Source organism: Hyperolius riggenbachi, chromosome 1 (genome assembly GCF_040937935.1).
Source record: "Hyperolius riggenbachi isolate aHypRig1 chromosome 1, aHypRig1.pri, whole genome shotgun sequence".
In the NCBI taxonomy this organism is placed as follows: Eukaryota; Metazoa; Chordata; class Amphibia; order Anura; family Hyperoliidae; genus Hyperolius; species Hyperolius riggenbachi.
Genome location: NC_090646.1, coordinates 140,394,389 through 140,422,347, shown reverse-complemented (window position 1 = coordinate 140,422,347; position 27,959 = coordinate 140,394,389). Strand labels below are relative to the sequence as shown.

At 46.2% G+C, this 27,959-nt stretch overlaps 1 protein-coding gene across 1 annotated transcript in view; it reads right to left on the bottom strand.

Moving 5' to 3' along the window:
• PDGFRL (platelet derived growth factor receptor like) overlaps nt 1-27,959 on the bottom strand; it is a 194,184-nt gene that overhangs the window by 120,266 nt on the left and 45,959 nt on the right. Inside the window, exon 2 of the mRNA XM_068278638.1 lies at nt 5,125-5,416. Within this exon, the coding sequence (XP_068134739.1) occupies nt 5,125-5,416 (292 nt within the window). The remainder of the gene's footprint in view (nt 1-5,124; nt 5,417-27,959) is intronic.

Below are 27,959 nucleotides of genomic sequence, written 5' to 3'. Positions count from 1 at the left end.
GCACACTGTAGCCAATCAGGCTACACTCCCTCCTGGAGCCACTCCCCCCCCCCCCTTATAAAAGGCAGGTAGCGTCAGGCTTTGGACTCACTCGTGTGCCTGCATTAATTAGGGAAAGCTGCTGCAAACTCTCATAGGGAAAGCTTAGTTAGGCTCTTGTAGGCTTCTTAGCTTGCTCCTTGCTGATTCTTATTGCTAAAAAAGCACCCCTCAACAGCTCTTTTGAGAGCTAATCTTGTTCTTGTGATCTATTTTTTTTTTTGTGTCCCACTGACACTTGTGTTGCATAGACAGTCTTGGTAATTCCTACTGTGTGTGCCACTGCCAGGCCCCAGCACATTCAGTGACTACCTGTGTGTGTGACAGGTGCACATTGTAATACCCATCACTGCATATACCTACCTGTTCACTTTAATCAGTGCACCCACCTACTTATGTGAGCACACCCAGTGTCACTGTGCCTGCCCGGTACCTGTCTGTGTGTGACAGGTGCACATTGTAATACCCATCACTGCATATACCTACCTGTTGTGTTCAGTGCACCCGCTTACCTACGTGAGTGCACACAGTGTGATATACCACTCCATGCATACCTGTTAACTGCACCTGTGTGACTGCACATTGTATTAGTCAAGTCAGTGCACACCCACCAATATGGACAAAACAAAAGGCAGAGGCAGGCCACCTGGCAGGTCTGTTCGAGGTCGCGCTGTCATGATTTCGTGCGGCCCTCGACCAAAGTACAGTGTTCAGAAGAAGGCACGTGCCATCAACCCCCAATATTGTCAGGACGTAGTTGACTACTTAACACAGAACACCTCATCTTTCTCAGCTTCCGCAGGAAGTGTAACATATCATCCTCCTCCTGCTCTGATTCTGCCACCCCACTTAACACTCAGTCGGCCACCACCACCAAAGTGCCATCACCCAGGGCTGAGCGGAGTGGACATTTTTTTTGTGTGTCTGCCTCAGACGAGAGCAATGCCATCTGTACTCTCTGCCACCGAAAATTGAGCCATGGAAAGACCAAGACCCGTGTAGGGACAGCTACCTTACGAAGGCACATGATTACAAAGCACAAACTGCAATGGGATGACCACCTGAGGAAAAGCAGCACACAAAAGCAAAGCCACACACCGCAGTGGAAGATACCAGGCCGCAATTTTTTCTCAAAACAGGCGATACCTAAACTGTACCGTGATGCTACGAGATAAAAACAAGGAACACCAAGAGCCCCAATAGTGTAATATGTACTGGTAAATGGTTACTAGATAGAGTAAATATTAATACTCACAAACCAGGGTTACCATTAGGCAACCACTGTAAAGGCAGGTGGGGAGATTTTCCTGACCCCACTCAGGAATAAGAAGTCGCTCTCTGTAGATGAGAAAAAGGGGTTCAACCCTCCACCCAGGGTGGACTCAATATTATGCAGGAGAACAGAGGTGCCAAAACGATAAAAGGAAGCTAAATGAGCTTAAAAACCAAATTCTTGGTAAATAGAGGAGGTAGTGGTGGACTTACCTCCTCCAAGTAGACACACAACGACTGTAGTAAACACAGTCAATATATTTTATTTATGAACTCCAAATTTGCAACGGGTTTCGCAGGTTTGATCCCGCTTCATCAGGCAATAACAACGGAGCAATAGCATATGTGGTCAGTAGAAGAGCCAGGCACCTCTGTCTAAGAGGTGCCTGGCTCTTCTACTGACCACATATGCTATTGCTCCGTTGTTATTGCCTGATGAAGCGGGATCAAACCTGCGAAACGCGTTGCAAATTTGGAGTTCATAAATAAAATATATTGACTGTGTTTACTACAGTCGTTGTGTGTCTACTTGGAGGAGGTAAGTCCACCACTACCTCCTCTATTTACCAAGAATTTGGTTTTTAAGCTCATTTAGCTTCCTTTTATCCTTTTGGCGCCTCTGTTCTCCTGCATAATTGTACCGTGATGCTGAAAGGCAAGTGGTGACATCTCTGGCACACAGCATTGGGTCAAGGGTCCATCTGACCACGGATGCCTGGTCTGCAAAGTATGCTCAGGCCTGCCCGAAGACTTAGTCAGTCCCCACACACAGCATCTCTGACTGCACCCCACGTGACTGCCTGCCCCAAGACTAAGTCGCTCCCCCCACAGCATCTCTGCCCGCAGGCTGCTTGACTGCCTTTTCCACCACCATAGCATGGTCCAGTACTCCAGGTGGATTCCTGAACTTTTAAGGCCGCTGCTAGCAGCGGCCACTATAATAATTTTTCTGGTGTGTGTACATGCCTGCCTAATTTTTCTGGCTGCACTGCAGCTGCAACAACAAAACAAAGGACATGTACATGTGCCTAGTCCCCTTCGTGATCATTACCTTGCCGCGGTGAAGGGGCTTGCATATCACAATGAAGCAATGAGCGCCGGCTATATGAGTGTCTCGGGGGGGGGGGGGGGGGGAAGCACACACAAGATAATAAGGTCGTTGCTTCATTGTGGACAGACCAAATTTGATCAGCTGGACAGTCACTGTTCTGTCATTCAGCTACCTCAGCACGGCGACCATATGGGCCGTCCCTACACAAACAGCGATTTGCAGTCACTGCATACCTTTCACTCCATCTTTGACTGCACGTTGTATTATACTTGGCAGTCAGTGCATACCTTTCACTTGAATGGATGGCAGGCTTGCCCTCCATAACAGATTCTCGTTAAAAGATTTAAAGTTGATTCATCTCATATACAGCAGGGCCTCGAAAGTCCTCCTGTATTGTTATTTTTGGTCACTACCTCAGGACGTGTATGCCATGCCTGCTGCCTTCCTTGGATGTGTGGTGGTAGCCATTCTTGCTCCTTTGCCCACAGCGTGCCTGCTGCCTTCCTTGGATGTGTGGTGGTGGTAGCCGTTTCTTAGGCTCCCACTCCGGACCGGAATCGAACCAGGATTCCCCGGCCATTACCCATGGTCACCATATTACTGAGAAGAACCATCGAAAGTTTCACACAGTTGAATGAATAGCAGACTTGCCCTCCATAACAGATTCTTGATAAAGGCAAGTGGTGTCATCTCTGGCACACAGCGCTGGGTTAAGGGTCCATCTGACCACAGATGCCTGGTCTGCAAAGCACGGTCAAGGCAGGTACATTACTTATACAGCAAATGGGTCCATACTTGGATGTGTGGTGGTGGTAGCCAGTTCTCAGGCTCCCACTCTGGACCGGAATCGAACCCTGATTCCCCAGCCATTACCCGTGGTCACTCACAATGGCAGACTTGCCCTCCATAACAGAATTTCGTTGTAGGTACTGAACAGCCAGCAGAAAATGTAATTAAAAAAAAATAGATGTAAGCTTTAACAATGGTAGAGAAAGAACCATCGAAAGTTGATAAGGCAGTCAGACTTTACCTGATATCACTGAGGAAGAGCCAGGGGTCGAGTCCTGCGTGAACGCGGGGGGACGGCGTCCACCCACTTTTTTTGGACAGTGGACGCCGCCCTAGCACCCTGGAGGGGAGCAGCGCAGCAGAGAGGAGCATTGTGCGCAGCGTGGGGAAGGGTGGACGTTTCCCCCCCCCCCCTTCCCTCACCTTGGGGCTCCTCTCCCTGGCTCTCCCCTCCATAAAGATTGCGGCGGTGGCTGGAGGCGGTGACTGGCAGCGGCATCAGTGGGCGGGACTTACCACCTCCAGTGTATATAAAATGTCTATTTTGGGGGAACCACTGCCATATTATCTGTATTTTGGAGGAACCTCTGCCAGATTATGTGTATTTTTGGTGAAATGCTGTCAGATTACATGTACTTTTTGGGGATACACTACGACAGAGCTCAAACTTCCCCTGGCAGACCTTTTATACCACGGCTAAGGCCATGTATATTTGGCCCCACCCATGACCATGCCCACACTATGCTTAACCAAGCCCATTTTTGGGCGCGTTTTTAGGGTGAGTCCACTCACTTCTTTTTCCAGGACTAGACCCCTGGGAAGAGCAATCTCGCCATGGTGCGCACCAGCCCAGCATGACCATTACTACACAAACAGCTGTTTGCGGTGCGTTACACAGTGAGTTTGGTGTGTCATTGTGAAGCAGTACTCTAATTACACTCCCTGATTGATGTATACACATGCAAGATGTTTTAAGGCACTTTAGGCCTGCAATTTAGCATTCAATGTGATTTCTGCCCTTAAAACGCTGCTGTGCCTCAAATCCAGATTTTTCCCTGGGACTTTTGGCGTTTATCTCACTCCGCCATACCCCCTCCAGGTGTTAGACCCCTTGAAACATCTTTTCCATCACTTTTGTGGCCAGCATAAGTGTTTCTAGTTTTCAAAGTTCGCCTCCCCATTGAAGTCTATTGCGGAAGTTCACGACCGAAAATCGGAGGTTCAGGCCATCTCTAGGGGGGATCAGTAAAATACTAAAAAAAAAATAGGTATATTTATTCAAAAATAAAAACAATAAATATTTATATTAAAAATAAACAGAAGAGATCATTGCCCACCAACAGAAAGCTGTGTTGGTGGGCAGAAGGGGGAGGGGGGGGGGGATCACTTATGTGCCGAGTTGTATGGCCCTGCAGGCCAGGGAGGCCTCAAAGCTGCAGTGGCCTATTTTTTCAAAAAATGGCCTGGTCTTTAGGGGAGTTTAAGCCTGTGGTCCTTAAGTGGTTAATGGTTGTCTTTTTCCAACTGTCCTACAGGGCCAAAATTAGAAATCCTTTAAAACATTTGCAAACTATTTGGATGTTTAATAGATCATTTTTATTTATGGGCTAATACACAATATATGTTTCAAAATGTTTATTGGTTTTCCTTCCTGTCCAAGTGACACCCAGTGCACTAGAGTGTTTGGTGTCACCAGGTCAGGAAGTGAGAGGAATCTCTGTAGCTGCGACACAGAATAGTGGAACAATGGACACAGGCTCAGCTCTTCTACCACTCTATCTAAAACAAAGATGTTTAGGCTGTAGCTGGGCTTTGATGTAATAAAGCTTTGCAAAGTACAGGACTGTGTCTGCAGTAGTCAGACAACAAGTTTAGCATGTTTTAGCAAATACAAGTCTAATCTGAGTATTTGTACTTTTTATGCTAAATTATGCTAATTATGCAAGAAAGTGTGTTCTTCAGTTGTGCACTACCTGAGTCTGGAGTCTTTGAAGGTGTCCAGGTATTCTGGGTAGCTCCATACTATCTTATCCCCCTTACATCTCAGCTCTATGCTCTGCCCTGCAGAGAGAGTGAGCATTGTTGGGGGTTTCTGGAAGCGGCCCTTGTCCAGCACTTGGGTCATGATGGACTGCACCTTGGAGACGGTCTCTGTGGCTTCCTTTAACTTGGGGACTTTAGGCTTCAGTTTCTTTATCCCAGGTTTAATCTTATTTTCTGCTGGTTCCTTCGGTCTTTTTCCTTTACCAGCAGGTTGACCAAAAACTGCAAATAAAGACAGTAAAGAGAAAATACGAGTTACTAAGTTAGACTATAATGAAAAAAACACATACTGGATTTAATTTAAAACTATACTGCAAAGATCTGTGGTTTGAAAAAAAACCCCACAAAAAATAAGCAACCAATCATAAAATCAGTTTTTACTACTCTTATTGCAACTTATTTCTCATAAGTAGCTTTTCCCCTTTAAGCGTTGAACAAGCGGCTTTCTAAGGACGTGTGATTTTTAAAGCTATTGCTAATGTGATGCTATGGGTGACTTTTTACAAACCAGATCCCTCAAGTGGGATCACACCCATAGCCATAGCATATTAGCAAGAGCTTTTCAAATCACAAGCGCTCAGAAAAGCACTGCTAGTGGGTCCCAGGCCTTCTGGTGAACTGCGGCTTTAAGAGTGCAACTAATTATAAATAGGGCAGGTTATAAGGTTTTTAACGTCTGAACTTTTTTTTTTGTTTCAATTTTTTTTTTTTATTAAATTGTAGAATAGAAATGAGTACATACATAAATTGATGCACATATCTGTGGATATGTATACATAAGCTTATTTTATGCACCATAGCAACTGTGAAAAAATAAATAAAAAATAAAATAAAATAACAAGGAACGTGAACAAGGTTAAAACAAAATGTAAATTTGAACAGAATGCTATAATTATAAAATATACATTCACAGTCACTTGGTGTAGGAAAACACCATAGTAGTGCAAACTGCCTCACTTGAAGGCAAGGTCTTTTGTAGGCTGGGGGTGGGAGTCAGCAGCACTAAGGCAACAGTTACCGGCGCCCTCAATGGAAGCCACGGGCTGAGCTTATAATGATTAAACTAAAGCAGGGTCCACCGAGCAGGGGGGTGGGCTATCTGAAATTTGAGAAGGCCGTGGGGACCAATGATACTCGGTCTCAAATATTGGGAGGAGGTCAAAGAGCGATACTCCTCCCATGTGGATAGTCCAGGCAAGTGCCTCTGTCTAACATATGAGGTAGGGAGAGGTGTAGGAGCGGAAAAGAAGAGAGACAGATAAGGAAAGAAAGGAAAGAGAGAAAAAGGGGAAAAAACAGAAGAGAAAGAGAGCGGGAAGAACAGAGTGAGAGAGAAAGGTCTACCCTGGCGCCGCCTGAGGTCAAGAGTGACTGATATGTTTGGTTTATTTGAGTTCCCCGAAACTTTTAGAGGAAATCAAGTGAGAGGTGCTATAGAACCGTTACACTGCAGTGAAAGGTTGAGGCACTTATGGAGCTTTGCGGGGTGAGTGACCAAATAGTAGCTCCCATTTTGCTACATAGGAAGGCTTGGGGAGGCCAGAAGGGGACACGATGCTCCTGTACAGTAGGGAGATCAGACCCGGAGATCCTGGATCAGAGGCGCACACATGCTCGAAGATCGTGCGGGTCAAGAGGGAGCTATGTTCTTTGATAAGTTGAGAAAAGAAATGTTAAATTTGTAAGTAGCGAAAGTACTCCTTTACTGGTAGCTGATATTTCTCTTTAAAGGGATACTGTAGGGGGGTCAGGGGAAAATGAGTTGAACTTACCCGGGGCTTCTAACAGTCCCCCGCAGACATCCTGTGTTGGCGCAGCCACTCACCGATGCTCCGGCCCCGCCTCCGGTTCACTTCTGGAATTTCAGACTTTAAAGTCTGAAAACCACTGCACCTGCGTTGCCGTGTCCTCGATCCCGCTGATGTCATCAAGAGCGCACATCGCAGGCCCAGTATGGTCTGTGTCTGCGCAGTACACTCCTGGTGACATCAGCGGGAGCGAGGACACGGGCGTGCAGGCGCAGTGGTTTTCTGACTTTAAGTCAGAAATTCCAGAAGTGAACTGGAGGCGGGGCCGGAGCATCGGTGAGTGGCTGCGCCAACACAGGATGTCTGCGGGGGACCATTAGAAGCCCCGGGTAAGTTCAGCTCATTTTCCCCCGACCCCCCTACAGTATCCCTTTAAGGAGGGCAAAGGACTTAACTGTTGTATCGGTTACTAGATCGTACAAAATGATGAGATGTTTTTGTTGCCACCAGCGGAAGGCTACAGGGTTTTCTAAGCCCGGCCTGAATTCTGGATGACCTAGAAAGGAAGTGAGGGGAAGGTGTGGAGACATTAGGTTACCTTTAAGTTTAACTGTATCCCAAATTTTTAGAGAATGTGTAATGATCAGATTTTTGATGCTTCTCCGCTGGGCAGAGGGCAACCAGAGCAAGTTACCGAGGGAGATGGGAGAGCATATGGATTGCTATGGACCACATAGGGGGATGCGACAGCTCATGCTGCCACATAGCCAGTTGTGAGACCCGTGCGGCTCTATAGTAGGCGGTAATATTCGGAACTCCCAGGCCACCGTCACCCTTTAGGCGGATCAAGGTACTCCTCGGGACTCTTGGTCTGGTTTTGCCCCAAATGAATGTAAATAAGGAAGACTGTAGATGCTTAAGTACCGGGATTGGGAGGGATATTTACGGGTAACACAAGGAAAGCATAGAGCAACCTAAGTAGGATAGTCATCTTAGTTGCAGCAATGCGTCCAATCCATGAAATGTTGTATCTCTTCCAGATGTATGGACAATGCTTCTGATCAAACTTGGGTAGTTTGCCTGGTGCATGGAATGATATGAGCTTGTGATGAAAACACTCCCACTTAAATTCAAAGGAGGATTGTAATGCCTCAAGTTCCGGGAGGGGGGGGGGGGGGGAGAGATATTAAGCGCATTTGATTTGAGGCTGTTAATCTGAAGGCTTAAGATGTCCTCAAATGTTAAGAGAACATCAGCAAGATTGGAGAGGGAGTTGTGAGCGTCAGTGAGTGTATAAACCACATCGTTCGCACTCATGCATAACATGTGTTGATGACCAGTCAGAGAGAGACCCCTAATGCCCTCATGCCTGTTGATTAGTGTCATAGGCATATTATTGATTAGGTATTGAATAACATTCTTTACCTCATAGGTTATTGAATAAATCCAGGATTGATTGATTAGACACCCCCCGCCCCCCTACAAACAGTTACAGCTCATATCCCTCAATATATATATTGCTTTATACTGCTTATTCTTTTAACCAACGTGCTATAATGTGTTGCAATCAGTTCAGCTTATGTCTATGGAATGTTCCAGTTCTGAGACAAAGACATAACAAAAACTAAAGCAGCATGAAGGTCGGCACAGAGGCTGCTAAGAAGAAGGCTGCAAAGGCAGTTTTACCCAGAGCTTACATTACAGGACACTGAGCTTGGTTGATTGCATCATAGTTAATTATGTTAAATATGTACACCTATAACACACCTTCTAATAATTATGCACACCTCTACTAACCAATAAACCGTCCCTAAAAATGAATGAAATTAATTGTACGTCATGTAATCTATAAAAAGGAAGGACTACGTCCCAATAAACACTTGTTAATTATGAATCTATGGGATATGGTCTCCGTGTCTCTCTGATTCAAGGTTCCTAAATGCATGCATAGGAACAGGGATATTAACATTGATTTGGAGCCTTGGATAAATCCATCAAAGCAGTGTTCCCCCGCTATATCAATTTGGCGTCCCTGGGTGGGCCCTGGGGGGATTAGCAGCACCTCTGGTCGGACACTTTGGAAGCAAGGGGCTCCATAGCGAGCGCAACCAAAATAGGGGATAGGGGGCATACCTGCCTGGTACCCCTGCAGACAGGGAAAGCATCCGACCTGTAACCGCAATATTGTATGAATGCCTGTGGAGAAAGTTAGGGCCAAAACTCCAATGAGAAAGCAAGAGGAACAGATACTCCCACGATACTGTGTCAAACGCCTTTTGAATATCAAGGGAGAGTAGCATCATGGGAGTATCTGTCCGCTCCGTCGAGGATATGATCTGCTGCAAGTGCCTGACATTATCCCCTGCTTGACGCCGCGGCATAAAACCTACCTGGTCCAGTCCGACTATTGAGCAAATGCCTTCATTAAGCCGTGTGGCTAGAATCTTTGCCAAGATCTTAATATCTACATTGAGCGACGAGATGGGTCGGAAGCTTGACCAGGCAGTTTGATCTGTTCCAGGTTTGGGTATCATACTAATAGCAGCCGAGAGAGTCTACTCCAGGTCTTACCCATTGCAGCAAACAATTGAAGGCTTTTAGCAGATGGGGAGAGGATGTGTGAGAATTTTTTATAATAAAGAGAGGGAAACCAGGGCCAGGAGCTTTTTTAATCTTGAGGGTTTGAATCGCTTGAAGTATTTCTATTTCTTCATTGGTTATGGGCTTTTCAAGATTGAGCTTAAAGGAATCTGCGAGTGGAGGAAGGAGACAGGTATCTAAAATATTTTTGAGAAGTATTGGGTTAATATTAGCAGGGGTTTGGTAAATTTTGGAGAGGCCTTTCTGGAAAATGTGCACTATTTTGCTAGGGTTGCTAGTGAAAGATGCGTCGCCTGAGCGGAGCTTTAGTGCCTTGAACTTCGGGTCTGTATTCCTCAGCTTGTGCGCTAGCATCGAGGAGAGTTTGTTACAGTTCACATAAAAATGGAATTTATTCCTCATGTTTTTCGGCCATACTAGTTAAGTGTAGGTTAAGTGCTTATTGTGAGGTAAGGGGTCAGTAGACAAAAGTTCTGCGGCCTTTGTGTATTCAAGTTCTAGTTGATGTAATTCCTGCAATCTGCGTTTTTCCCTACTATAGGCGATGCTGATAATGTGGCCCGTGAGGACGGCTTTGTGAGCCTCCCAAACAGTATAGTCTGATACATCTGTGTCCCCAGAATTTAGTTGGAAATAATCTTTTAGGTGTCCTTCAAGGGTAGCAGATATTGTGGGGTCTGAAAGAAGAGATTGGTTAAGAGACCAACGCAACCCAGGGGGCTTAGATATTATAGATGAGAGAGTGATGGTCACTATGCAGTGATCTGACCATGGGATTAACGTCTGAACTTTTAAAATTTTTGTTGCCATCCCTGTCACTCTTCGGGAGTTTTCCCTGCCTCCTCTCTGGGCAGGAATAGAGTCAGTTTATCACAGATGGGGACACAGGAAAGCAGTTAAACCCCAAAAGATATTCTAAACCCTCTCCATGTAAACAAAAAATATAATATTTTTTACCTTCTTATGATTACCAGGGTTTGTAAAATGAAATTGTTACTTGACTGTGTTTATTATATTATTTCTCTGTGGCCTGAAGAGCCTTTACAATTTTTCCATTCACATCCCTGCTAGCAACAAACCAATAAAAACATTGTTATGAGCAGGTGATGTATTCTTATTGGTTTGTGGATGGAAGAAACGGTGTGACTATTTCTAACCGGAAGTAGAGGAGCACTCCTCTATAAAGTCAATGGATGTGCCTCGGTGGAACCAGCTGCATTCCGGATCACTTAGTTGTCTTTTGACTGCTGTCATGCTATTTTTCAAGAAAATAAAAGAGAAAACTTTACTGAATGGTGCCGGTCTTCTTGATTTTCGTTATTTCTAACAGGAACACAATACTTTGCTGACCCTGCACTTTCTACTCAATAAATCACCTGGATGGCACAAGCTTGAATGAGCTGTGTAATTGTAATCAAGGAGTGTGAGAAGTGCAGGGTTAGAGCATTATATGCCTTCGTCTGGTATGTAGAGCAGATGTTCTGACCCAAGTGTGACTCTGAAACTAGCTGCATGCTTGCTTCTTGTGTGTATTGTAATAATACTGTAGCCAAATTCAACAAGGTCAAGCAGCCAGCCACCATTTTGAAAGGTCTGTGCAGATGCAGCCTTTGTATTCCTTACACAACGGGTTATCTTAAAACAGTGGCCAGCATTACAAATACCGGGACCTCGACAGGGGTTCCTTTTTATAACATAACAATGATTTACCAAGTCTACATTTGAATGCATAAAGGATATGTCTACATGTAAAATTATAAAGCCTATATGATAATAAGCAATAATAGGTTTTAAATAATTTCTTAATTTGAGATGTAAATGAAATTTGGCTTCCTCCTCCAGCAACAAGACTGACATTGAGCACAAAATGGTTGTACCAAGACATTCAGAATCAGAATACTGTCCAATACTGATTCCTCGGGGAAAGATATGTTCCTTCTGCAATACTGATGTTTTTGAGAATCCACAAAAGTATTCTTATCCAACTGAAAATGGAGTAGGCAGCTACAGGTTTATGAAAAACCCGGCGATGATAGACAGTAAGATTTTCTACACTACAAATGCTTGAAAAAGCATTTGGACTGACACATTTTTGTCTGCATAGCAATGGTGCAGTGTTATTGTTTCCCAATTGCTATTAGGATATCACCCCAGAAGCTTGGTTTGCCAACCGATTATAGGTTAGCAGAGAGAGTTCACATTTCAGTTAATAAAACTTGAGATAAAATAGCTGGTGATTTGACTTGCCTGAGCAGAAAAATCATGGGTTTTTAAGGCCTTCTCCCAGTATGGACACTTTTTACTGACAACAACAAATTGTGCATATTGATATCAGATGGTACCCTTCACATGGCAACATGCATATGCACTGCTCCATCACTGAAGTGACTCCCCCTAGTATTGCATTAACCTATACTCTAAAAACAAAAAATTCAGTAGCTACTCTAGGTTACATAAAAGAACATTTGAAAGCATTCCTAGGCATTCCCTGTGTGTAATTTGTTTATTTTCACTGCAGGGAGCAGTAGAAGCTTTTTTATTTTTAACCAACCAGCAAAGGCAAGAATCTTCATGTGCTTGTGTCTTTACTCTTCCCTCCCTCCCTCTGCTGAACAGACACATTACCCTGGCAACAGCTGAGTCACTTCAGCAGAGGGAAGGGGGCAGAGTGAAGACAGAGGCACAGAGAGAGTCTTGTGTTTGCCATGACCAGATATAAGCTGGCCTGTACTGCTCTCTGCAGTAAAAGTAAACATTCTTACACACAGGGAATGCTTGGGAATGCTGTCAAATGTTCTTTATATAACTAAAAATAGTTATGGAAATTGTAGTTTTGGGGATATAATCCCAAAAGCCTCCGAACATTGCACATTTTCTCCTGCATGAGAGAATGACACTGCATGACAGTGTCATCACTGTCGTAGAAGACGGAGTCATGCAAATTATAAATACATAAGACAAGAATGGCAAACATGAACAAGAAAATAGCTCGGAATCACGTCTTTAGGTATAACAGCTTGTGTATGATTATTTGGGATGCTAGGCCTGAGCCGCGCACGTGTGTGTGTGTGTGTGTGTGTGTGTGTGTATGTCTGTGTGTGTATGTGTGTGTTACCACAGTTCTAGGCCTGAGCCGTGTGTGTGTGTGTGTTACCACAGTTCTAGGCCTGAGCCGTGTGTGTGTGTGTGTGTGTGTGTGTGTGTGTGTGTGTGTGTGTGTGTGTTTTACCACAGTTCATGCTCATTAAAATATCTGGCAGCACACATACCAGAAACAGCAGAAAATAGGAAACACATTTACTGTAAATTTATTTGCAGTTACCCTTGAAGTTTCCCTTCACAGCTATACCGTGTAGTGTTTATGAAGATGAAAAGAAAGAACACATGAAATGCTGTTAGTTCTGCATGAATAACTTAGGGGCACACCACAGATAGTTCTTCCATTATAGTAATTCTCTAGCATCTCCTTAATAACAGCGGAGACCTAACCAAGCAGATAAAAAGAGCTTCAACTGCAGCATAATGCCCTCAGTAGACTGCCACTGGTCCCATCCTTAGGAATTCACCAAGGGTGTGTTTCTTGTATCTTTACAAAAACATCCATTCCATGCATGCCGGAATAAAAACAGCAGTGGGCTCAAGCCCTTAGGCTCAAGAGGTGGGACTTGATGGTCACATCATTTTTCAACCTTGATAACTAACTGATTGCACCTAGATGATTTATTGCTTATGGACTGCTGGGGCATGTGTATGCACTGAAGCTTATTACCAGAAGTTTGAAACGGATTATCTGGGTATTGCATAAATAGATACATTGTATACTTACTTGCATTTTGTACAATAAACAAGAAGTTATTTTATTCTTCTATTACATCCCGACCCTCCCCGTTTATTTTGTTTTCTCCAGTGGTTACCACCCTAGCAAATCAAGCACATTGTATTGAAAGGAAATAGTGGACCAGTGCTGATTGCAACAAATCACTTGAGACCATTTTGAGACCAATCTGACTACCTTCATTGTCACAAGTTATCACACACCTTGTAAAATACATAGTCCACATCCCAATATAATACCATCCCAATATACTAAGGCTATGGTAGGTATTAGAATGTGAGCTCCAACGACAGACAGTTAGTGACAGGACTATATATTCTGTACAGCGCTGCGTAGCATCTCAAAGCTTTATTAAATGTACAAAAACCATCAAGTAAATGCCTAACCTGAACACCTGTTATACATGTGTTATATATGTAGTAGGAAAGTTAATAGGTATATAGCGCCCACGGCTTGCCATGATTTGGCACCCGGTTGCCAGGGGCCATAGATCCACTCTGCCTTACTGAGGGTGACAAATAGAAAGCATATATTGAATGTGGATTCTACTGCAGTTCAGTTCCTTTTCCTGCAGACTCTGGCTTCCCACTATTTATTTGTACAGTCTCTCTGGAATCAGGCAGCTGTTAAAATATGTGCAAAGATCAGTGAAGTCTGCCGCTGGTTTGGGATAGAAGGCCCATCAGTGAATCCAGAGGACAAGGGCACACGGTGCAATGGAGACACAGGCAGTCTATCAGTCCAGTCTGCAATATACAGTATATACTGTATATCTTGGTGTCTGATACTGAATTACAGCCACTTTTATTGTCTCCTGAACGTAACATTTAAACATGGTGGGCTTGTAAAATTCCTATACTGTTTTCCTAAGCTTCTAATAACAAACCTAAAGGAAAACTGAAGGGAAAATAGTGCTCAATTGGAATACTTACCTCAGTAGAGGGAAGCCACTGGATAATCCAGAGGCTTCAACCGTCCCCCTCCACTTCGCTGTTCCAGTGCAGGGAACCCTCCTCACCCCCAAAGCTCATTGATGGAGCTCGTCTAAATCCTGCAGGTGCAAATGGCTTGTGACTGTGCGGTAGCACCCAGCCGAATGTGGCTCCTTGCTACCGCAATGACACAATCCGTCCTGTGCATGCGCAGTGCACGGAAGCGCTGCCACAAAATCTCAGGGCGTCCTGTGGTGGTCTGCAGGAGGATGTGGGAAGCCTCTGGAGGATCCAGAAGCTTCTCTCTACTGAGGTAAATATCCGACTTTTGCCTCCCCAATGTTACAGATTTGGTTTAAAAAGCCGTAAACACCAGTCATAGAAAAGCAGAGGCCTGGACTGTGTGCAACTAAGGGAAGGCCAACACAATGGGGTTTTGCTGCCCAGGTGCAAGAAAGGTTCAGGCAGTCAGAGGCAGTGGCGTAGCTAAGAAGCTATGGGTCCTGATGCAAGTTTTACATGGGGCCCCCCCAAGCACTCAATACATAACAATTGATACGGCGTACCAAAACCTGCCAATGGCAACTACAGTGTTAGAGGTGCAAGAAGGGGATGGGGAACAGTTTGTTAATGATTCCCACTATTCAAATAATCTGTAGAAGTGATTATTATGAGCACAAGACCAATAGAGAGCTAATACTGTAGTTGAGGGTGGGCCCTTTGGGGCCCCTCTGGCCCAAGGGCCCGATGCAGTCGTAACCTCTGCAACCCCTATTGCTACGCCCCTGGGCAGGGGTTAATGTGTCTGCATCATAGGGACTTGTTTTAATGTTAAGGCTGGGAGGAAGTAGGAAGTGCAGCAGAGGAGATAAGTCTTTGGGCTAGTGGGTGGGCAACGAAGTGGTCAGGATTAGCTAGGATAGGTTTTATGTGTAGTCAGGCAGTTGATTAGGGAAGACAGGAAGGAGTGCAGTGTCTTTACTAGACAGCCAACAGAGGATGAGTTTTCCACCCGCCTGCCCTTATTAAGGACAAGTTAGCGTGCTATGGTCATTTGGGACAGTAATGTTCTCTTCATTATCTGTTTGCATAGTGGGTCCTGCAGAGGTCTGTTATGGTTAGATGGTGGTGAGAGGACCTACCCTCAGAAGAGGTCCGCCAGTTATAGGGGAGGACCGTCCTCGGTGGCGGTCCTTCAGTCGTGTTTCAACTACATGTATTGGACAGTGATGGTTAAGAGCCCACAGTTGTCCCCGAGTTGGTGTTTGCGCTTGGGGGCCGGTTGTTGGTTGTGCGCTCATGGTCTTGGTGTCTATCCCTGCCCTCTGGTCTTTTGGTACATTGTGAATTTGTTAATATTATTGTATGTTATGTTTTATTGTTTTGCAATTTGCAGATATCGATAAGATATTTGGCAGGCTGTTTGGGCATTTACATCCAACCAGGCAGCCCTTGTGAGTTATTTAGCTGAGGTCAGTGGGATTGTGGAACATATTGTTGTGGTGGTAACCTGGGCTCTTAGCAAATACCCCCAGCATGGGATAGTGTGCACTGACACTGCAGCTGTTAACAAGATACTGATGTATGTAGCTAAAGTATTATAATGAACCCAACTTGTACATCTTGTGAATGCAGAGGTTCAAAAGAACATCCTTTTGAGTTTACTTCACATGCCATCTGAGTTATTTATATAATTACATACCGTAGGTGGCCTGATAGAGCTGTGCTCAAAACCGTGAGGGGCAATACCGTACAAAGAAGAAGCCAGTGGAAAAGTAAAGAAGTGGGAGAGCTACGTTTTACAGTGTCTCCCTGTGTTCTATTGCAGTAAAGACCTTCTCCCCTCAGCAGTGACTTACACTGATCTTGAAAAGTTAGGTACTTTTAGGATAAAATTTTATTTTTGGCTGTATTTGTTTTTGGAAGCTCTGAACTATTTATCTGGTAAATTGGCAGGGAGCATATAATTTTGGAAATGGTCTAAAATGCTTATTGAACATGCAGATTAACTTGCCATTAACCTAAGCTGTATTTGTCTCCTCTAAAAGATCTTCACAATAAGCATATGTGCCATTACCAGACACTTACCTGTATCATAAGATCTGCTCAGAAGAACAGTTAAGTCAAAGGCATATTGTAGTGTACATGCACTTAAAACAAGATCCAGAGGGGCCAACAATATCATGTCTTGACCTTAGATTTGTCAAGCTCAGGCCAAAAGTAACAGTGGACATTCAGCAAACATATTGTTCAGTCATGGTTAGTAAAATTCATGACCTTGTGACCCAAAAGAGAAGCATTTCTAGTCTTCTTATGTCAGCTTAAAGAAAGCTGTCACCCCCCCCCCCCCCCCTCCCCTGTACCCAGGGTTTAAAATACAGTAGTCTTGAATGGGCTTCTGTAATTGGGGTTGAGCCTTTGTAACATGGAGAGACTGGAAATGGATCTGTGAGCAAACAGGCTAAGGGGGCAATAAAAACAAGACTGTGTCTGGTCCGAAGCCTGGTTTTATAAGCATCACCTAGTAGTGAGGGCACACATTGCAAACTCTCACTGTGCAGTCGCTGCTGCCTGCATGAAGGAGCCCAGCAGTACAAAGAAGAAGGAGAACAGACAGCTGAGTCTTCTCTCTCTCTCTCTCTCTCTCAACATATACTTGTATAACACAGGAACAGTTCAATAGAGGAGAGAGTTCAAGAAGCTTCCCTCTTCCTCTCACTGCTCAAGACATGCCTGCTGATGCTGCTACTTTAGAATAAGGATCCTAAAAGCACAGAAAGACAGGAAGCAGGAAATGTAGGTGCCCGTGGCTAATGGACAATTTGCACGCCACTATAAGCGCTAATGCAAATATCGGCTATTGTACGCCGAAAGCAGAAATTTGGGCACCTGATAAATAACAATGTTTTTTATTGATGCACACACTATTAGGGTTAGGCGTCAGGAAGGGGGGAAGAGTCAGAGCAATTTTGGGTACCTGTAGTCGAAGGTGGAGTCGGAGGGTTCATAAACTGAGGGGTCGGAGTCTGATGATTTTTGTACTTACTCCACAGCCCTGTGTTTTACTACCACTATAACCACTGCAATATACTTTTTTTTTCATTTGGCGCCTAATTGACAACGGTGTTTATTAGTTAGATTTATCTTTTAGACTTATCGGCTTCATCCGGCGCCCATTTTTTCTTGCACCCCTATTTCATGCACATGCAGGGGAGGAAGAGGATGACGCTGAGGTGTGCAGGACATTGGAATGTGCTGGAGAGGAGACAGATGTGCTGGCAGGTGAGGTGCGGTTTGTGGAATTTCACATAACTGTGTATGTGCTGGTGCTGTGTGTGGCTAATTGAGTGTTTCAATGTATGTACATAGTCAGATCAACTATGCAATCCACCTTTGTATGGGAGGGGTGGCTGGAGGATGCATGGTGCAGTCCACTTACAGTCAGTCAGAATAGTAGAAGTTATACCTGGATTGAGTGGGTAATGGTGACCGCAGCGTGCTCCCGCCGCTGGACCTGGTGCATGTTTATGGATCACAACCACTTCTTCAGAGGCCACGTGCGTGCCCAGCAGGCACATACATACATGCTAATGTGATGAAAGCAACACAATACTTTTTGATAGATTAAGGTCTGGCTTTACCATTGCATTTAGCAATAGCCTTATTATATTCATTCTTAAGAACTGTGTTCCAGCTAAAGAAATAGTATGCATGATTGCTATTAAAAACCTACTGTACGTGATAAACCGTCACCTGAAATACAACCTTTTCTGAAAGCATCCAGTAAAAATGAAAGTTTATTTCATCAATATGTAGGATGTATAAAAATGTCATTATATCAGTACAAAATAAGATTAGGGGAATCCTACCACATAACACAAAGGTAGAAATGCCCCTATCCGCAGTGGTATACAGCTACTGTGAATAAATTAAATTCAGTACTTTAAGGGCCCATTTACACTTAAAGGGGAACTGAAGAGAGAGGTATATGGAGGCTGTCATGTTTATTTCCTTTTAAGCAATACCAGTTGTCTGGCAGCCCTGCTGATCCTCTGCCTCTAATACTATTAATCACAGCCCCTGAACAAGAATTCAGCAGATCAGGTGTTTCAGTGGTTCAGATTTATAAGTCAGATCTGACAAGACTAGCTGCATGCTTGTTTCTGGTTTTATTCAGATACTACTGCAGAGAAATATACCAGCAGGGCTGCCAGGCAACTGGTATTGATTAAAAGGAAATAAACATGACAGCCTCCATATAGCTCTCTCTTCAGTTCCCCTTTAAAAAGTGCGGGTGATTTTACTGTGATTAGCGCGGTAAAATCACTGTACTCTTCCACGATTCCCGACAATCGAGATCAGCACTTGTAAAAGCACTGTACCATGATCACTCGAGAATCGCGGCAAAATGCTGCAGGTAACATGTTTTGCGATTGCCGTTACTCGCCGAACACCCATGAATGGCAGCAACTGCGGCAGTGAGATCACTGCCATATATTTATAATTGTGCTAGCGCTTTAAAGGGAACCAGAGAGGATGAACTATACATACCTGGGGCTTCCTCCACCCCCATACGCACGGATCGCTCCCACGCCGCCGTCCTCCGCTGCCTGGATCCGCCGCCACCGGGTCCCGTCATTGCCGCGAGTCGGCAAGTCAGCCGGCGGACGCGGCCAATTCTCCGCATCACAGGGTGCTCTCCCCATACAGATACGCATGTGGCTGCTTACTGCCCAGCCGCATGCATACATGTATGGAGGGAGCCCCTGTGATGCGGACAATTGGCTGCGTCCGCCGGAAGTGACGGGCCCGGTACCGGCGGATCCAGGAAGCTGAGGATGGCGGCGTGGGAGCGATTTAGGCTTATGGGGCTGGAAGAAGCCCCAGGTATGTATAAAATCTTTGCCCTTTTTCACCCCTCGTTCCTCTCTGGTTCCCTTTAAAAAGCGCTAGCGCTTCAGCGATTAGCGGGAATCACCTGCTAATCGCCCTAGTGAGAATGGGCCCTTAGGCAGATCTGAGGTCAGTTAGTGGTGTCCAAAAACAGCAATGTAACTGGAATCTGTCAACATAGATTCATAATAAAATCGCAGCTACAGGTTCCTGGAAATGGAAACATTTGTGCACAGCTATAATATGCACGTTCCTCCAGTACACTGAGTAAGTTCAGAGTTTCCCATTTATAAAGCGTGTGATGTGCTGCCATACAGGCTGGTTCAGTATGGCAATGTATCTAGGAATGACAATGATCACAGTGCAGATTGCAGCCCATAACAACCAGATTTCACAAGTCTGTAGTGGTCAGAACATTGCAGAATGACCAGGGAGCCCTTGTTACTGGTCACTGCATTTAGTACACTTCCATTTACTATAATGACCTTAATAATCTACCTTCAGCATGGAATATGTTGGCTAGGTGATTAGACACTTGTCTTACAGCTTTGCATTCTAGGTTTAATTTGATCTGACATGTCGAAAATAACCGTTTCGTTCTGGTCGATTTGATGGGAAGTTGTTTCATGTGTACCCACTGTCACGGACGGTTGCGGGGCCGCAGACGCGTCCTGGAACCGCCCGTGAAGAAAAAGCGATCGCAATCGATTCTCGATTGCATCGATTGCGCTTCAGATCAATAGCATCTGGATTGGTTGTGTAGGGGCTACCTGTAGCAACCTGGAGTTTCTCTTCCTCCCAGCTGTCACGGAACAGCCGGAAGGAACGTCGGCGAATCTGGCAGATTCGCCGTCGACTTTCCGATGTCTTGGTCGGATTTGCCAGTCATTGCAGCAAGCAGAACTGACAGTCCTGGTTTTTTAAAATACAAGTTTTTTTCTCCTCTGCCTAACTTAGGTGCAGGATGTCTTTTGATGTGTTAATTAGCCTGGGCCAGGCCTGTGTCCAGGAAGATGTTTATTCTCAATTACCTCCATTTGGTGAGCCTTTCATAACAGGGAGAGCAAGGAAGCTAATCCCAGCAGGGGGCTATTCAAAACCTGCTTTCACTCCAGACTATCCGGCATCGATCACGGGCCATCTGAATGCATATGAGGTATGGTTTCTTGTCGATTCTATGGCAACCATACATCGCACAGCTATGAAATTCATATAGTCTTATTCGGTGAAATCTTTCCATGGTGCTGATATGAAATTCATTGTGATAGCCCGTCCGGTTATTGAGGTATGACCCTTCTCAAGAACTGGTTCCGCTGTACTAGCCATGTCTAATGTCATATTAATCTGTATTTTCCGACAAGTATGAATCTGTTATCCCCCTAAATATGACTTGTATCGTTTGTGAGTTACGGCAGTTTATAAGTTTAAAACCTAAAATCTCTCAGAGGAAATGAACTGTCATTGGTTGATAATACAGAGGGGGCCAGCACTGCCACACCCCCAAACCAGCTTCATCAAAAGAATCTGCGAGGGGCTCTCCCCTCAGTCCTCCACATTCCATCTATATGAGATCGGTCTGCTGCCAGCCAGAGGACACATGGTTGGCGGCCATCTTGCTGAACTCTGAACTTTGATCTGAAACAAAGGATTTTACCAAGGACTTTATGATTCTTCTCACAAAAAGGACATCTTTCCAGGAACTAAGTATTTTTTCTACCTTTCTCTTATTTTTCACACTGGCTATTACTGTTTTAATAATTGTTGATTTTAATAATTGTCTGTATATATTAATTATTTATATTGCCCGTGAATAAAAGACTTTACCAAATAACCAGTTAGTGAGTTCCTCTGTCTCAGAAAACAGAGGTGGTGGCAGTTATACCCTGAAATAGTGTGTAAAGTTGTAATTACCGTACCTCACAGGCTCCCTTCTGGTCGGGCTGCTGCCCAAATTTCTGTCTGTTTCTGCGCAAAGATCGCGACCAAAGCTTGCATGGTCTGTGTGCTGAAATCGATTGGAAGGCAATTTGCGGTCTGACCACTAGGGCTCCTGTGACAGTGTTTGGCAGCGGTTGGGACCTGTGTTGTGCTGAAAGTATCTAAGATAGCGCTAGCGCTATCAAGAAACGAACTAATTTGTTGGTGTAGCTGGAAGGCAATATATTTTTTATATATGTTACGGCCAGAACCCGAAGTTTGGCCACTTCTAGTTCTGGCCGGCCACTTCGGGTTCTGGCCGGCCAATGCGCGAAGTGGCCTCTGCGCTGCGGCCAATGTTAGAAATGGAATGATTCCTCTGAGGTTAATGTATCTTCTGGCCGCAGCGCAGCGGCCAAACGTATAACAACTTAGTGAATTTATTGCAATTCAGCCGGCGGCAATGTAACAATTCAAGCCGCCGGCTTTTTTTTTTTCTGCCTCTTTCTCCTCCCCCCCCCCGCCTCTCTCGCTCTCCTATGGGCCGCCGGCGGGGACACGCGTGTCCCCCCGGAGTCGTTCGTCGCGGCAGGGGGATCCTGCTGTTCTTGCAGAGCGGGTGCTGGCAGAAGCAATGTCTGCAGCCTCCCCGCTCTGCTGTCCTGGCGCCACGAACGACTCCCGGGGACACGCATGTCCCCGCCGACTGCCCATAAGAGGAGAGAGAGAGAGGCAGAAAAAAAAAAGCCGGCGGCTTGAATTGTTACATTGCCGCCAGCTGAATTGCAATAAATTCACTAAGTTGTTATACGTTTGGCCGCTGCGCTGCGGCCAGAAGATACATTAACCTCAGAGGAATCATTCCATTTCTAACATTGGCCGCAGCGCAGAGGCCACTTCGCGCATTGGCCGGCCAGAACCCGAAGTGGCCGGCCAGAACTAGAAGTGGCCAAACTTCGGGTTCTGGCCGTAACATATATACAGAGAGACTGAGTAGCCAGTACCCCTCCCCAAAAGTTTTATTTTATTTGGCTTGGAAATGTCCGGGAACTATAAGAACATGTGCCTGGCGGACCTGCAAACTCTTTGCCAAGCGAGAGGCATTGATGTCGGCCGCAAGAAACACCAGGACCTGGTAACGGACTTGTTTCAATGGGATACCCGTTAACCACGGGAGCCGGATGTGTCTGCTGAGGTAGACGCCGACCCATCTGACTCAAGGCAAGGGGAACCAGAGGCTGAAGATCCTAGGCATACAGAGGTTGAGCATCCTGCGGGCAATGCGGCAACAGTTACGCAAGAGGCTGTCAGTGTGGTCCCCAATCCCAGAGTTTCTGAAAGTACTCGCCCGGAACCGGCCAGTACTGGACTGTCCGTTTGTACTGATCCGCTAATGCAGCAGGCATTACGACAGCTGATGGAAACTGACCTGGACAAGTACCTGCAGTATATGGCTGAGCAAAAGCGAAAGGAACTGCAGAACTCCACGCGGAGAGGAATGCCACTGAGCGAGAACGGGAGCGCCAACGACAGCATGAGCTAAACATGGCAAAAGTACAACAGGCCAGCCGGAGTTCTCCGCCCAGCCTCCCTGCTGAAGGAGCTGCATCACCCGTAAGTGCAAAATTTAAATTTGCTAACATTGAGAAAGACACAGACATTGACTTGTTTTTGCGATCTTTCGAAAAAGCATGCCGTCAGTATCGTCTGTCCCAAGACCAGTGGGCCAGACATCTGACACCTTTGCTGCACTACAAAGCGCTTGATGCTTTCGCAGAGTTACCTGCGCAGAAAGATAATGATTATGCCGCTATAAAAGACGCTATCATTACCAAATACCAGTTGACGCCAGAAGCCTATCGCAAAAAGTTCAGGGCCTGGCAGAAAAAGTCTTCTGATTCTTATCGAGATGTGGTCAGCAGCATGCGCACCACACTTCGCCAGTGGACTCTAGGCCTCACCAAAGGGTCTTATGATGTCCTGGAGGACTTGATAGTCCTAGAACAATTTCTGAACATTTGCCCTGCTGATGTACGACAGTTTGTGCTGGATCGCCAGCGTGCGTCAGCAACTGTCGCTGCAGACCTTGCTGAAACCTTTACAACTACCCGGGTGTCTTATACACGCAGAACTGTCCCATCCAGCTGGAGAGGAGGTCAGCCCAATACCCCGGCAGACTCTCCTGCCCCTGTGAGCTGTCAGCCACAGAGGCCACCCAGCGCAGCTGCTGCACCCCGGCCTGCAGCCCCTGGAGGGGTCACCTGTCACTACTGCCGCCAGCCCGGACACATAAAATTCGACTGTCCGGAGTGGAGACAGACACCACCAGCACCTGCAGCACCTGTATCCCCTGTACCTCACCCACAGCAGAGGCAACCCGCCAGCGAACCACAGCCTGGATCATCAGATTTTGTTCTGTTTGCCCGCGGAAAGGAATCCGCAACCCGAACCGACCAGCAGCAGCCTGTTAGAGTGAACGACAAGGTTGTCACCGGATTTCGAGACACCGGAGCTGACATCACGTTAGTTCACTCACACCTTGTGCCAGAGGAGAGCATCAGCTCCAGCCGATCCCTTGCCCTTACTGGAGTAGAGGGCACCCTTTTACACATAGCCCAAGCGAGAGTGAAGCTTGACTGGGGGGTGGGGGTCCAAGAAAGGGTTGTTGGGGTGGTGGAGGATCTCCCAGTCCCTGTGTTGCTGGGGACTGATTTGGGCAAGCTTGTGTCCTACTACGAACCTGCCATGACCGCCTTGTCGCTCACGGAAGAAGACGGACTCTCCACCCACCACCAGGTACTTTATACACTTGGGGGAGCACCAGGGGAGGTGGGTTGAATGTGCCCAGTTCAAGGGTACCAGGTTCAATAGTGCCTGCTTCAAAGGCACCTGAGTTTGATGCACGAACTGTCTGTCGTGATGATGTAACTGTACCTGTGTTTAATGTACCAACTGTCTGTAATGGAAATGTGTCTATGCCTGTCACTGTCATTAATGCATGCAACGATGATTTGAGTAATGCCAGTCTGTACCATTCTGAAGGTATACCTGTGCTAGCAGTACCGCGCAGCTGTACTGCTCAGAACCTGAGCTCAGAACAGGTGGATTGGGTTCCAAGCCTCCTCCCCCTCCTCTGACCATAGGGATGAGACCTTTCAGCCGCTGGCCTCGTGTGATATGAGCCAGGTGGCTGAAACTGACAGCGTATTCACAGCAGCTCTACAAAGGGACCCAAGCCTGGAGGTGCTCAGGCAGCAAGCCTCGGAGCCCCTCGCAGACGGGTCCGCTTTCAAGGTGTACTGGGAAGGTGGGAGACTGTACAGCAAGTCTGTACAGCCCCCTACCGGCAGATCACATGCGAATACCAAATGGCTTGTGGTCCCGAGTGCGTTCAGGGGACATGTGCTGAAATCCACACATGCTAATCCTCTGACAGGGCACTCAGGAGTCCACAAGACACTTGCCTGTATTCGGAAACAGTTTTATTGGCCCAGGATAAACAGGGATGTAGCCAAATACTGCAAAGCATGTGCCGTCTGTCAGGAGCAGGGAAGGTCCAGGGATTCCCGTGGGGTTCCCTTAGGTCCACAGCCACTTAGCAGGGAAACCCTGCGTGGGCTGGCTGTTGACCTACCCAAACCACTGCCCATTGTCAGCAGTCCCGGCAGACACCACATCCGACCACAGTGGCGTAACCGCCCTGTCCAGAACGGTCCATGTCGGGTCAAGCCTGAGGGTAGCGGACTGCGACCTGTCCAGGGGAACCGAGCCGCAGGCTCCAATGGGTTTTCCCGCCGTACCGGCAACCCGAGACCCGTCAGCCAGGTTAGCGGCGACGCCACACATCTTGCGGGTGTGTGTCTAAGCCGCCGACAAGAGGGGGGCTGTCACGGACGGTTGCGGGGCCACAGACGCGTCCTGGAACCGCCCGTGAAGAAAAAGCGATCGCAATTGATTCTCTGCATCGATTGCTCTTCAGATCAACAGAATCTGGATTGGTTGTGTAGCGGCTACCTGTAGCAACCTGGAGTTTCTCTTCCTCCCAACTGTCACAGAACAGCCGGAAGGAACGTCGGCGAATCTGGCAGATTCACCGTCGACTTTCTGATGTCTTGGTCGGATTTGCCAGTCATTGCAGCAAGCAGAACTGACAGTCCTGGTTTTTTAAAATACAAGTTTTTTTTCTCCTCTGCCTAACTTAGGTGCAGGATGTCTTTTGATGTGTTAATTAGCCTGAGCCAGGCCTGTGTCCAGGAGGATGTTTATTCTCAATTACCTCCATTTGGTGAGCCTTTCATAACAGGGAGAGCATGGAAGCCAATCCCAGCAGGGGGCTATCCAAGACCTGCTTTCACTCCAGACTATCCGGCATCGATCACGGGCCATCTGAATGCATATGAGGTATGGTTTCTTGTTGATTCTATGGCAACCATACATCGCACAGCTATGAAATTCATATATAGCAAAGAAATGAACAGCGCTACTTAAAAACAGATGAATGCTTACCTGCAAAAAAGTGCAGACCCCACTCATGGGATACAAATACACAATGAGCACACATACAACCTGTCTACCACTTGGAGGATGTTAGTTTCCACTAACAGCTTGCATGCAATTTGTTAGGTACTCGTCCCTCCCACTGTCGAAGAAGTCTTTCCTCCATGGGAGGGGACCTAACACTAACTAAATCCTACCTATGCATATGCATAGCCTGGGCGCGCTACCAGTAAAATTAAGAATTGCGCAGAAAAAGTGGGATCAGCGCATCACCAGGCCGCCTCTGAATGGCCCCAGCTCAGAGATGCGCTGAGCCCCCCCCCAGAGACTACAAACGCACCTTGAACCCAAACAGAGGCTCTGCATATACACCAAAGAAAAAACTAACAAGTGGGAGCAGCTGACCAGAATTAAATCAAACATAGCAAAGAAATGAACAGCGCTACTTAAACACAGATGAATGCTTACCTGCAAAAAAGTGCAGACCCCACTCATGGGATACAAATACACAATGAGCACACATACAACCTGTCTACCACTTGGAGGATGTTAGTTTCCACTAACAGCTTGCATGCAATTTGTTAGGTACTCGTCCTATGAAATTCATATAGTCTTTGTCACATGAGCCCCACTGGCCGTGAACACGCAAAACCGTCCGATCCGATTCTAGCACACAGATTGAGAGCTATGGACGCAATCTGCGTAGAATTGGCGGAGTTTGAGCGTCACGACGCAGTAGGGAGCCTGTGAGGTTACGAAAATACACTTTTACTCCAACCCAGGGGTAGATTTGCCACCATCTCTGTTTTCTATCAGCCCAGAGAAAACTGCTAACTGGCTATAGACCTGTGAAACAAACAACCGGTTAAAACTGTGCAATTCCTATCTATCTATCAAAACAGTAGCGTCCCTTCGGAAGTTTAGGTCTCGTCTGTGTATACTGAATAGAAGGTTTTACTGAGAGGTAAAGACCTTTTAAAAAAGCCTTTATTTGTTACAATATAAATAATTAATATATACAGACAATCGTGAACAATTAAACGATGAGAGACAGTGATAACACAGTACATAAAAGAAAAAGGGATAAAAAGAACGAATACTTATGATTCTGTGGAAAGTCCGTTCGGGAAAAGACAAAGTTCCTTTGTTGCAGTTAGTTCGCAATATGGCCGAACCACATGGCCGTTGCTCCGCCTGCAAGATGGCCACTGCTATTTCCCCAAGCAGTGGCAGTCTTTTCGGTATGATGGAAAGTGGGGGAATTGGCTGGGGGTCCTCATGCAATCAGTTTTGAGCACTGACATTTCTGGGCGGAGTCTCAAGCTCAGCCCAGGGGCGTGTCAGGCAGTGAGTTCTCAGGGGAGGAACTTCCAGCCATCCACAAAATATGTCCAATTTCATACCCCGCCGGGGTTTTGTCGCACATGCAAACCGATTTCATATTCAGATTGGGCTGAGAATACACGTTCATAGGACATCAAACTTGCAATATTTGGGGCGCACGGGGACCCCATTATTCATATCTCAGCCCCTGCTCGGGTTACCTGGCTATGTCTAGTATCACCATATTCTACAGAATTAGGGAAACAAAATTATGTAATTTTCATATTCCTCCCATGGATGGTATTTGCAAAATGTGACAAAGTTATCAACACCATGCATTCCATACTCAGTCTAGTCGGTGCCGTCAAGACTGGGAGGAATGTAGGTGTCAATAGACCTCATGCTGTGCTAGCTTCCCCTGTTGAATAGACTCTGTTGGTATTTCAGCTCTGCCCAATTAGCACATTAGTGTCACCAGAGCTTTTCCGGGAGCCTTAACAGGATTTCTTGCTAAACCAGGTTGCTTTAGCCATATGCTAACGCAGGCCCATTCAGCCCTCATGGCAAAAGGGGGGGGGGAAGGCAGGAAGGAAAAACTTCTATTTTAAAAATAAAGAATGTCAGTTTTCCGATCACGGTTGCGATCGGACAATCGGCCGCGAATCCTCGGACGACTGGGCGTCGCCCGGCGTCACACCTCCCCCTTCCCGAGCTCTGCTGAGGGAGGTGTCAACAGGACGCCTTCCGTAGCAGCTATTGGCGCTGTTGGGTCGGGTTCCCCCTGACACCGCGACAGCCCATCAGCGTTTTGGTGTCGGCTGCCTGCTTTGTGTTGGATCGTAAAGTCGTACTGCTGCAATGACAGGCTCCACCGTAGGAGCTTGCCGTTGGTTCCAGCAGTACGGTTTAGCCAACTCAGGGGATTGTGATCAGTGACGATCGTGAAGGAGCGGCCGTACAGATACGACTGCAGTTTCTGTAGGGCCCACACGATCGCCAGGCACTCCTTTTCAGTTGTG